The following is an 11,487-nucleotide window of genomic DNA, read 5'->3' as shown; positions in this document are numbered from 1 at the left end:
AAACAAACAAACAAACACATTAACCAGAAACAAATTAATAGATGCAAAAAACAAACTGGTGGTTGCCAGAGGGTTGGAGGGATAGGTAAAAACAAAGTGGGGGAATTATAGGAGACTGTTCTGCATGGCATGGGCCCAGACAGGACCCATGCCCACGGGTAGGTTTTCCCATGGGGAATCAGGCCTGCGTTGTACCAAGACTGCTATGAGACTTGCTTTTTGGTAAAACTCCCTCACCCTGAATTAAGGCAGAAAACGTTTACTGCATGTCTTTAAAGTAACTTCCTAAAATCTATGCTAAACCTTCCAAGGACCAGTGTAACCAGTTCAACCACTTTTCCCTTTGCATTTGCAAATATCCTTCTTCTGTGATGCGATTAGCAGCATCCTCTACTTTGTTTTCTGTAAAAGATAACCACCTAAAGCGAACCTGCGCATAGTAAATGAGGACCATCATGTAATGTGCCCAGAAAAGAAATAAAGCTTGTCAAGGCAAGGGTTGAGGCACTCTCCCCTTGAGAGAGTAGCCGTGCCGTCCCTTTTCCTCCACAGGACTCCGTAGCCTGTGTGAATTTGTCTCATCTCATCCACAATGTGGTGGACCCCACCAGCCTGGGTCCGCATCAGGGAATAAGTGGTAAAAACATCCAGTTATAAAAGCAATAAGTCATACAAATGTCATATACAGCATAGAGAAAATACTCAATATTATTGTAGTAACTTTGTATAGTTACATGGTTAGTAAGCTTACTGTGGTGATCACATCATAAAGAATACAAATATCAAATCACTATGTTGTGCACTGAAACTAATATATTACTGAATGTCAACTATACTTTAATAAAAAATTAAGTTAAAAAACAGAAAAAAGCTAATGGGCCACTGCGAAACAAATTTCCTTCTTTCTCAAACTGTTGATCAGCATCAAAAGTAGCAATAAAAAAATAATAAAATGGTAAAAATTTTAGAATAAAGTATTTTGAGAGTAAGTTACAAAGCTATTCCCTTACAAAAACAGTACAATAGTCAAAATCAGACCATGAACATTTATATAATAATATTACCTAGTTTAAAGACCTTCTTCAGATTTTGCCAACTGTCCAAATTGCACCAGAATTCCATGAGTAGGGATGAGACCATCTCAATTCTCTTCTGCAAGTGTACAGTGTACAAGTGTACACTTCTCTCTACAGTGTACAGGGCAGCTGGTGTACTGAAGCCCAGAGTAGAGTGCAATTCAGAGATGGAGTTATACGGAGGGGGTTTCCACAGGCATTGGGCCTCCTCTGCCAGCCCCAGGCCCCAATGATACCACCTTCCTCTTCAGGCTCCCTAAAACTCCCTTGTGACATTCCACACCTTGGATGTTGCCATGACCATTGTCCTCTAAATAAACTTTACCTGGGACTGATGGTCCCAAGGCAGTGGCCCCAGGACTCTTCTACCACTTCACCACCTGACTCACCTTGGAGGACCCGCAGAGCTCCATTATTATATACATTAGATTGTTGTCTCACAAACCACAGGAGTTGGGGGAGGCCCCAGAGATGATCTCTTTCCATCTTCCCACTGACAGTTGAGCAACGGAGGCTCGGAGAACACTGAGACTATTAGGGGAAGAGCTGGGAGGATGTCCCATTGGCTGCCTCTTAGGCCTGGTGTTGTCCCCACACATCACAGAGCTGGTCCAAATTCCCCTCCCCACAGGGAAGTCACAACTGCACACAGTGTGGAGCTGAGGGTGTGGGTGGTGATGGAGGTGGTAAGGGATGACACCTCAGGGAAGGCCTGTGCTTTCCTTGGGGGTTCATGGATGCATGGGTTGTTCTTTTTGAGGCTGCAAAATGGAGTCCATCTACCTGAATGTGGAGGCTGTAAACACACACTGGGAGAAGCCTGAGGTAAGTGAGGGACTCTGTGGCCTAAGTGGACACATGGCAAAAGCACCCTCCCGCACTGAAAGGCCACCACAGTCCCATAGACATTGGGTGTTTCACACCATCAAGTAGACAGCCAGCACCCAGAAATGCTGAAATCACAGCCCAGACTTGGAGGCTGTAGATGGAGATGCAGGGCTAGAGCAGCCCCTGCCAAAAGGCCCCAGGTTGAGATTCCCGGAGACTTGCCTGGGAAAAAGGTCAGGATCCAGGCTCAGCTGGAAGAGAGTATGGTAGTGAGGACAGCAGAACAGGGACGGGTTGGGGCTCCACACTGCTGTCTCCTTCCTATTAATGTTGGGCTTTCTCCTCTCAGAATGTGGACATTACCCGAGAACCTGAGGAAGCCCTGGACACCATCCTTGCCCACTACTCAGTCCTTCCCAGGAGGCTAAATTGCATTTGCTCTTGGTTCCTTCTACTTCAGGAACTCCTGCTTCTACCCTTGCCCACATGCTTAGGTACCACCAAGCCTCTGAGGAAGTTATGACCTAGACCTAACTTCATCTTCTGAGAGCTCAGCATGTCAAGCCAGATCCTGGTTTACAGCCAAAAGGGTGTCTAGCTCTGTGGGGAGATTTGCTTTACTTGCTTAATTTTTGTTTTTAAAGTGACAAAGTTTCCTTTCTCCCTGTGTAAGTGAAAAGGTCATTGTCAGGCCTCCATTGTCCATTAAGACCTTGTCCCTGAGATGCAGTCCTGGTCCTGTGGGAGTGGGCATTGTGGGGCCTTTCTAGAGGAACAGGATCTTCAGAGGTGAGACCTGTGGGACCACCCCTTTTTGGACGCTGTGGCTAGGGGTTTGAGATCTTCTTTCTCACAGATTTTAGTACTTGGCTCACAGTGTTTATTCTCTGCTTCTACTCCTGCCCCCATCCTAAAGTTATTTCATTTTCCACATGGATAATACAACCAACACTCTGGAGTCCCAGGAACATTATCTCTAGGAACCATTAATTTCTTTCCCTTTCAACCACCTACTGTCTGGACCTTGTCATTACCTGGAATCTTACCACCTTCTGTCTCAAATGCAACTGTCTGACCATCTATACTCCTCGTTAAGTCATCTCTTTTAATGTCACTCTGAGACACCTAGCAGCATATCTTTCACTGAAGTGATATTTTCCAAATAAGTCATACTAGTTGTTGGAACTCATTAACACTCAAGTTCATCAATCCTTCCTTTGTTTCCCAATCCATTAGCCAATCTACCTACATTTCCACCCATTGAAAGCTGATATGCCCCTTAGTCTAGAACTGAGGCACTGTCTGTTCCATATAAACATGTTGCGCTCTCCCCAAACATAGGGAAAAAGGAGAGCACATCCAATTCATTCTGCAGTTTCAACATTTATTTCTGATACCAAAACTTGACAGCACACAAGGGGGGAAAAGTAATAGACAAGGAACGGCAAATAAATTTATTTTGCATGCCACTTTCAGTCAACAGGATGTGGCTCTCTACATAGCTGTGTTTAGAAGGAATCTGGGCTTCAGCTTCATTTGGGGAAAGACTATTGCAACTGATTGGCAATATCTGTGAACATAAGAAAGAAAAAAAATTTAAATCAATGATATATATCAAATAGTAAGGAATATAAATACCAAACAATGCTTCCCCATACTTTTTTATTTCCCCACCATGCATTTACTAATTACCAGCTTGTACATATAAATGTATCCCCATGGACCCTACATCTCCCAATGACCCTAGGTACCCAATCCAAAGTGATATACCTACCCAACATCTCACTCTACCCAGAAGAAACCAATGGCACCAAAGTTGGCAGCAAAGTTGGCACTGGCTGTACCACCAGGGCCAATGATGGGGCCAGTGAAGGTCTGAGGAAATCTGGAGCGGGCATTCTGGTGATATCTGGCCCAGAAGGTAAATGGGATTCTGGACCAAGGATCTCCAAAATCTCCTTCCTCATCCCAGGTCAGCAGCTCAAACTCAATGTCATCCCAGCTCCAGGGCCCAGATACAGCCTCATCTCCAATCCCCATGCGGGTCCTCGCCTCAGCCCGAGCCTCAGCCTCAGCTGCAGCAGCATCCAGAGCATCCAAGGCCTCATCTGCGGCCTCCATGAACTGTGCAGTCCAGTCACGAGGGTCTCTCTTCTGAACCTGGGATGAGAAATAGAAAATAAAACAAAACCCATAATAGTATTAGTTAATATTTATGAAGCTCCTACTATATGGAGGTCTGTCCAGAAGGTATCCACCTACGTACTTTGGAAAATAGAGACATTTATTAAAGAAGATACAAGAAACATTGTACATAGGACAATGACACCTTAGTCCCCTTCAAAGTAGGCACCTTGGGACATCATACAGCTCTCCCAATTGTCATCAGGTGCCCCATCATATTTTCCTGAATCTCATCAACGGTCTGAAATCTCTTCCCTTTCAAATGTGATTATAGTTTTAGGAAAAGCCAGAAGTCACAGGGCACCAAATCTGGGTTGTAGCAGGTGTGAGTCACCTGGGTGATTAGATGTTTTGCCAAAAAACTTTGCATGTGATGCATGAGCAGGTGTGTTGTGGTGATGAAGCTGCAGGCTTCTGAATCATCCAAATAGTTTCCAAAGAGGAATGTTCAAGCTTAATGAAAAATTTGATGGAGATATGTTGCTCTACTTGCTCATTCATTTTGAAGGCAACAGCCACACAGTACACATGCTCACTGAATGGTATCTACTGCCCGCTCTGACTAGTACAATGAAGTCATCATTGTTCACATATGTGCATTCCAGTCCACTCTCCTTGGATGCCAGGTTACATCATAGTTGCACAAACTGCTCTCGTTATATTAACAATGGCTGCACATTTTCTGGATGGAGCTTGTATATTTAGCATTCTACTTTGTGCTATTGTTTCCTTGATAACAACCAAAAGTCCACCAGCACCTACTATGTGCAGCACCTGGGATCTCATTCATGTTCTGGACCATTCCCAGACAGCCATACCTCACCCCATCAATTCTGGAGCAATTTGTCTATTACCTCTGCAATGAATCTCAGCACTTTCATCTTGCTAGTCTCATGGTATGAACGGAGGCCCCAGAGGAACTCATACTCAGGAGGGTTGCTGTTGGGCACTCGTCTATAGTCCAGGTACCTTAGAAAGAGCAAAAAGATCTTTGTTTCTATCAAGGTAGAATGGTAGTCCATTAATGCGCATAATCCTGGAGTTTGAAACCTCAGATTTCAGGTAGCAACTCCCCCAAGACTCATTCCTAAACACAATCAGTGTATTTACCTTTTAACACTCAGGCCTTAAAATCCCTGTGTTAGTGCTTCTACACTGAGAAATCATCTAGAGCTTCAGGGGAGGCTTGCATAGGGTCATAGAAAGGACAACACTCAATCTCATAGCCTCTGTCCCAGCTGTGGCACCAGGTTCTTATAATCTTGTCAGTGAGCCACAGATAGGCCTGTTGCACTGATGACAGTGCAGTGCAAAAGCCTCAACCAGATTCAACCTTGGACATGTTGACTGTGGAGACGGTGGATAAGCTTCACTTACAAGATAACTATACTATAGAAAAATTCAACCACAAGCAGTATACTAAGTACATATTTCTGAGTGCATATGTTTTCTGTGTGTGTGTATATATTTAGTGTAAAAAATGAGTGTGAGAAGAACTTTCTGAGGCTTACCAGTACACAGAAATCAAGAGGACCAGATAAAGTCCTTTAGGTAACACTTACTTTTGCTTTACAAACTCGTAAGTGAGAAGTTTCCTCAGATCTCCAAGGAGAGGATGTCTCACTCTGCAAGTAAATAAAGGAACCCATAATCAGAGACTATGATATTGCCCCCCAAAGGAAAAGAACTTTCCAGCACAGAGGTCAGATATGGTAACGAGGCAGAGGGTTCATGACTATTTCTCTATCCACCCAGGTCATATTCTTGGGCTCTGTACCTCCCCATACCCACTAGAACATCAGGCTGATGTAATCCTAGGACCATCCTCTGTTGTCAAAGGATAGTATAAACAGGTAAGGGATGAGAAAGCCCAGTCATACCCAGGACGCAGTCCCATCTTGCGTAGTGCCTCCCAGAGGACAGCTGCAGTGGGAGGCAAGGGGAGACAAGGGATGAAATATGAGCATGGAAATCAGGCTATAGCCAACCCCCAGCAGCAGGTCCAGGCACTCACCTTCACTGGCACGATTGCCATTCATAAAGATGACACCCAAAATCACTAAGAGGAGACCCAGCTTGGGTGTGTCTTTGGTCCTAAAGGAGTACAAAAAGATGCGTTGAGCAGCCATTTTCACAAGGCACTCTAGACAGCATCTAGCTTCCCCAGTGTTCCTCAGCTAGGGGACAATTATACTCTAACTCTGCCCATGACCCTACTATGTGACCCTGAATCTTGGATCCTGACCTACTTCCAGAAGAAAAAGCACCACTGAGAAAGGCAATGTTCCACCTCCTTTCCCGTCTTACGTTCCCAGTATGCCAGCCAGGGACTCGGGGGTACTGATGAGAATATACAGGTGTTCTTCCTTGTCAATTTCCTTCAGTTGAATCCCAAATTTCTATAGAGAAAGGAAAACAGACTATGAAATTACAAAATCTAGCATAAGCTACCCATACTTGGTCACTCACCTTCCTGGGAGATGTGCCCTAAACTCCCAGTAGAAATCCCATGAATCTTTGAAATCAAGACTATCACTCCTATCATTGTGATAGTGTGCCCTATCACTCCTGTGCCTTAGGAACTGCCTTCTTACCTTCTCCAGTACAAAGCATGCACGTTCAATGATTTCTGGATAAACATCAGTGTATTCACGTATGATATCCCTCAGCATTTCTGTAGGACAGAAGAGGGAGAACCTCAGCTGAGCAGGGGCCACAGAGCTGCAGCCCCTTTGACAGCTCTGCTAAGAACACAGTCAGGGCCCTCAAAGGTGAAAAAGGAAGAAATCAGCCATGGAAGGAGGGGAATAAAGGGGATGGGACTTATATATAAGCGAAGGTATGTCCACAGAGCATGGGGTGAGTGGAAGAGCAGAGCCCCAGGAAAGGGCATTGGATGCCTACCTGAGCGTTTGATGGGAACCTTTGTGTAATCTTTAAGCATCAGGTACTTGACCAACTTATTTGCCTAGGAGAGGAAAAGGAAATATTTTCAGTCTTAAGATATTTACATAAAATTTAGTTGAGTTATAGATGGAATGATGACAAAGAGCAAGAGAGGGGAGATATGAGTGGGGAGTTAGAGTACTTACTCTTTCCTGAAGAAGGGCCACATCTCGGGGCTGTGAGGCACCCATGTTCTGTGAGGCACGTGAGTTGGGAGAGGGGCGCAGGTTTGGTGAGGGTCGCAGGTTCTGCCAGTCAGGTGGGACTGTCCAATCGGTGGGGATCCAGTCAGGTGGGAGCGGCCAGTCAGTGGGAAGTGGCCAGTCAGGTGGTAGTGGCCAGTCAGATGGTAGCTGCCAGTCAGGAGGGCTTTGCCAATCTGGAGGACCCTGCCACCCAGGTGGGGTCTGCCACCCAGGTGGACTCTGCCACCCAGGTGGACTCTGCCAGGCCAATGGGTTTGGCCAGACAACTGGACCAGGCCAGACAATGGGATTTGGCCAGATCACTGGGTTCTGCCAGATCACTGGGTTCGGCCAGATCACTGGGTTCTGCCAAGCAACCGGGTTTTGCCAGGCTGGTGGGGTCTGCCTAGCTTGGGGGCCCTGACGTGCTGGTGGGGTCTGCCTGGCAGGCTGGTTTTGCCAGCCTGAGGGGTTCTGCCAGGCCAATGGGGTTTGCCAAAGCACATTGGGAGGTGCTCCAGGTGGGTTCTGAGAGGTAACTGGAACAGCTGCTGACCTCCAGGTCCCTGCAGGCAGTGGGGCCCGCCTGTGATCCCCACTGCTGTTCTCTTCCATATTCAAGTTATTAATCTGTATCACCAGAGAGAAGGAAGGTCCAGGGTTACCAGTTGTTTCTGTGTCCTCACCCTATCCCAGGAAGGCCCCCTAAAAGCCTCACCTGTAGTGACAGCCTGACCCACTAGCCAATGGTCATCCTGATTCCTGGGCTTGTCTTTCACTGTGTTTCAGGAAGGAGTTTCATCTCTGAACCAGCCCAGGATCAACCCAAGGGTGGGTTCTGAAGCTGTTCTTCCTATGTCCACCACTGGCTCTGCTTGTACCACCATGGACAAATCACTCAAGTTACTTCACCTCTCTAGGACTTAGTTGCCTTCTCTGTAAAACTGAGACTATGATCCCTAAGTGATATGAGGTACCTTAAGATTTAATGAGTGAGATAACCTGTGTGAGTGCCTAGCTCAAGGCCTAACACATGGTGGTTACTAACAAAATGTAAACTTAATTACATACAGGTTGTACATATTACATCTCATCTCCCCCTCAGTCTGTGGACACTCAGAGGGTAGGAATTACCACATTCACCTTATCATCCCCTATAATATGGCTGAATACAGGCAGATATAAGTATAGATATAGAAACCTCTATAACTATATATTGATTTCATTTTTAGAACAAATAACCTCAGAGAAGAAAGGAGAGAACCCAAATCAGACTGGAGCTAGTGGTGATCTCACCTTGCGAGTCCTCTTGCCTCGAATTATAGTCCTGGACTCCAGATTCTGAGCCTGGGAACCATCTGCTGATGTCTGTGCAGCTGCACCATCAGATTCAGAGATACCTGGGTCAGCCTCTATGTCAGCCTGGGAAGTGGTCATCTTGGTTTGGGTGACATTCTGGATCTGAGTATCAGCTGTTGGGGCCTTAGTGGTATCATTCCAAGCCTTGAAGGCTGTCTTAGGCTGAGTGTTTAACATCTCACTGGCATTGAAAGCCGGAGAGAAATTGTAAGTGGCATTTGGACTCACCTTAGTAGTGGCATTTTGGGCCTTGAAGGCCACCTCAGACTTGTTGGCAGTTAACTCATTGGTTGCTGCCTGGGAAAAATCATAGGCAGCATTTGGGCCATTTGGGATGGCATTCTGGGTCAGAAAGGCTGCTTTAGGTGGCATCTCCTTGGCATTAAGAGCCTGAGAGAAATCATAGGCAGCATTTAGGCCTTTTGTGGTGGCATTCTGGGCCTTAAAGGCTTCTTTAGGCCTAGCTGCAGCTGCTGAAACCTGATTATCAGGCTTCTCACTGGCTGTTGGGGGCTGTAAACTCTGGGGACTAGAATTTTGCCCGCAGGCAGCTGCAGGAGCCTGGTTGGTAGGTGGAGCCTCTGAAATCTGGATGGCCTCCATCAGGGTCTGCATAAGCAAGGTGCTGTCTTCTACAGAGGCCTCATCCTGTAAAATGCAGGGGGGAAAGTTAAAATCTCTGGGCCTCTGAAGGGCGAGCTGAGGGGTAGGGGGAGCAGTGCAGGGGAGGTGCAGGCAGGGGGCTGGTGCAAAAAGAGGAGGGCTGAGGTAAAGAGCTAGACCACTGAGGAGGGGGACACAGTGATATCAAAATAGGGGCTGGTAGGGGCTGAGTAGGGTAGGGGCTAAAAGAAGGGTAGAGTGGGAAGAGAAGAGGGCTTTAGGTGAGGGGTGGTGTGGTCAAGCAGTGAGATTAGAGCAAAGCAGAGTGGTGTGACTTCAGAGCTCTGGACCGGGTGGTGGAAGCCTCAGGAGGAGTTGAGGAGAATAAGGGGCGTCACAGGGAGTGGGGAATGCAAGGTGGGTGGGAGGGTGGAGGTGGGTGGTTGGGGAAGGGGGCGGCAGACTGCTCTACACCCTCAGGACTAAGGGAAAAAATGGTTCCTTATCTAACCCGCATTCTCTGGGCAGATTGCCCTGACTGCTAACAGGGTCTCCTCTCTCTATGAGCAAGGGACTGATGGCTGAAAAGGGACGCCCCTCCCCCCTCGATAAACACTAGGAATCTGAAAGACAGTGGAGTCCAGGCATCAAGAGGGCGTGCAAAGGAGCCCAGGCGGAACTGTCCGCTGGGGAAATGGGGATGGGGGTAGAGATCTCACCTGTAAGTCCAGGGGGCCCGCACCACAGTCCATTTTCTGAGCCATGGCTCCAGTCCCTCTGGCAAGAGCAGAGCCTGGGGGTTGTGGTGGAGGAGCCCAACGTTATACTACGGAGGGCAAATACGAAGAACCAAACCTGGGGGTGGGGTGTTTAGGGTTTGATTGTGGGGACTGATGAGGTGCTGAATGTGAGGGGAACGGCCGGATCCATGGGGCAGAAGTGAATGGGTGTCCAGATGGAGGTTCTGAATCCCGCGGAGCTACCGAAGGGGAGAAGCTTCAAATAGGGGTTCGGAAAGCAGATAAAGTCTGAATCTACTGGGATTGGGGTTTGAGAACCTCACTTGGGAAACTGAATGGAGGTCTCGAATGAGGAGGAATGGTATAACAGTACAGATTGAGGACCAGAAATCTGTGGAGATTCTGGATGATGGGAAGGTTTCAGAGAGAGATAGAGAACAGGGGTTCTGAATAAGGGAGGACCAGGGGAAGGGTGTGAATCAGGGTTTGGGGAGTGGAAGAGGGATCGAAATTTGGGGTGAAGGAATCTAGATGAAAACTGGGGGGCCCGCACCAAGGGGCAAATGCCCTGCCTGGGGGCTAATTCTCACCTTGCCTCAGGCCCCAACTCCAACCCCCTCGTTGCCTCCCTTCTTCACGACTCTCAGGATCTGGATTGCAGTGCTCAGCTCTCACCAACCGCACCCTCTCCTAGTCCAGGAGAAAATGCCAGCGCGGCAGCTAGGACGACCCGCCTCTTCGCCTAATACACCACCCACCGCCTCGCAAGGTTGTGCGCATGCGCAACAGCTGACCGACCAAATAAGAGTCCCGCCGACTTTCCCAACAAAAGCCTCGTTCTGAATACCATGATGCGCATGTGCAGCCGGAGGCAGTCCCGCCCCTCTGCCAACACACCATCCCACCACCAACCAAGTCTACAGCATACGACGGTCCCTCCCCTTCTACTACATCCCCTCCCCCAAACAGAGGCACTGTGCCTCTAAGTCCCACCCCTTGCCCCCCACAGCCCCCTACCTTTTCCGCACTGCGTCTGGTTTCTATTCCTTTCCTTTGATAGCCCCTCCTGTTAGGTCGCATGCATTTCCACCCCCTCGCCTAGCACCACTTAAGTCACTATTAAGAAAGTGTCTGAGTGGGGTCTCTAATTGCAACAAGTGCTCAGCTTTGGAGCCCAGGAAAAGAAATGTCCAGAGAGGATACCCTATTGGAGGCCGAAAAAGTCTGCTGTCCACGTGATTCTGAATGATCCCCCCTTAACTGCTCCCAGACTCAAACATTAGTTTCTTTCCTGCCCTTTGTGCAGCCCCAGGAATGGACTTATTTTGTGTGTGAAGGGGACAGCTTCTACATCACAGCACTATCTGTCCTGGGGCTGTTTTCGTCTCACAGCAGCCATGGGAGGTGAAGGTCCCCATTTTACAGATCAAAAAGCACAGAACATTGCATGCATGACCTAGTAAACAGAAAATGAAAAATGTGGGCCTGGGTCTTCCTGATTCCAAAACCCATGTTCGACAAGTGGGTCCATCCCCCCAGCCCCTGTCTGTCAATATCTACCCTCAA

The 11,487-nt window shown here is 47.7% G+C and overlaps 1 protein-coding gene across 1 annotated transcript; it reads right to left on the bottom strand.

Moving 5' to 3' along the window:
• Positions 1-3,287: 3,287 nt before the first annotated feature.
• On the bottom strand, positions 3,288-10,695 carry MAGED1 (MAGE family member D1). Its single transcript, XM_028522304.2, has 13 exons — positions 10,512-10,695; positions 9,901-9,974; positions 8,516-9,226; positions 7,181-7,849; positions 6,993-7,056; positions 6,683-6,762; positions 6,396-6,487; positions 6,103-6,182; positions 5,969-6,011; positions 5,651-5,713; positions 4,943-5,057; positions 3,679-4,064; positions 3,288-3,474 (listed from the first exon to the last, which is right to left on the bottom strand). The coding sequence occupies exons 2-12, from the start codon at positions 9,943-9,945 to the stop codon at positions 3,687-3,689; spliced, it is 2,340 nt and encodes a 779-aa protein (XP_028378105.1). The 5' UTR covers positions 9,946-9,974; positions 10,512-10,695; the 3' UTR covers positions 3,288-3,474; positions 3,679-3,686.
• Between the last annotated feature and the right edge of the window lie 792 nt (positions 10,696-11,487).

This window comes from Phyllostomus discolor, chromosome X, assembly GCF_004126475.2.
Source record: "Phyllostomus discolor isolate MPI-MPIP mPhyDis1 chromosome X, mPhyDis1.pri.v3, whole genome shotgun sequence".
Classification (NCBI taxonomy): Eukaryota; Metazoa; Chordata; class Mammalia; order Chiroptera; family Phyllostomidae; genus Phyllostomus; species Phyllostomus discolor.
This window is presented reverse-complemented; position numbering and strand designations above follow the sequence as displayed.

Coding starts and splice junctions, on each gene's coding strand:
- MAGED1 (XM_028522304.2), bottom strand. CDS start 9,945: ATGGCTCAGAAAATGGACTGTGGTGCGGGCCCCCTGGACTTACAG. Junction 6,488..6,682: donor CATGCTTTGTACTGGAGAAG/GTAAGAAGGCAG, acceptor CTTTCTCTATAG/AAATTTGGGATTCAACTGAA. Junction 5,058..5,650: donor TACGAGTTTGTAAAGCAAAA/GTAAGTGTTACC, acceptor GCTCTTTCTAAG/GTACCTGGACTATAGACGAG.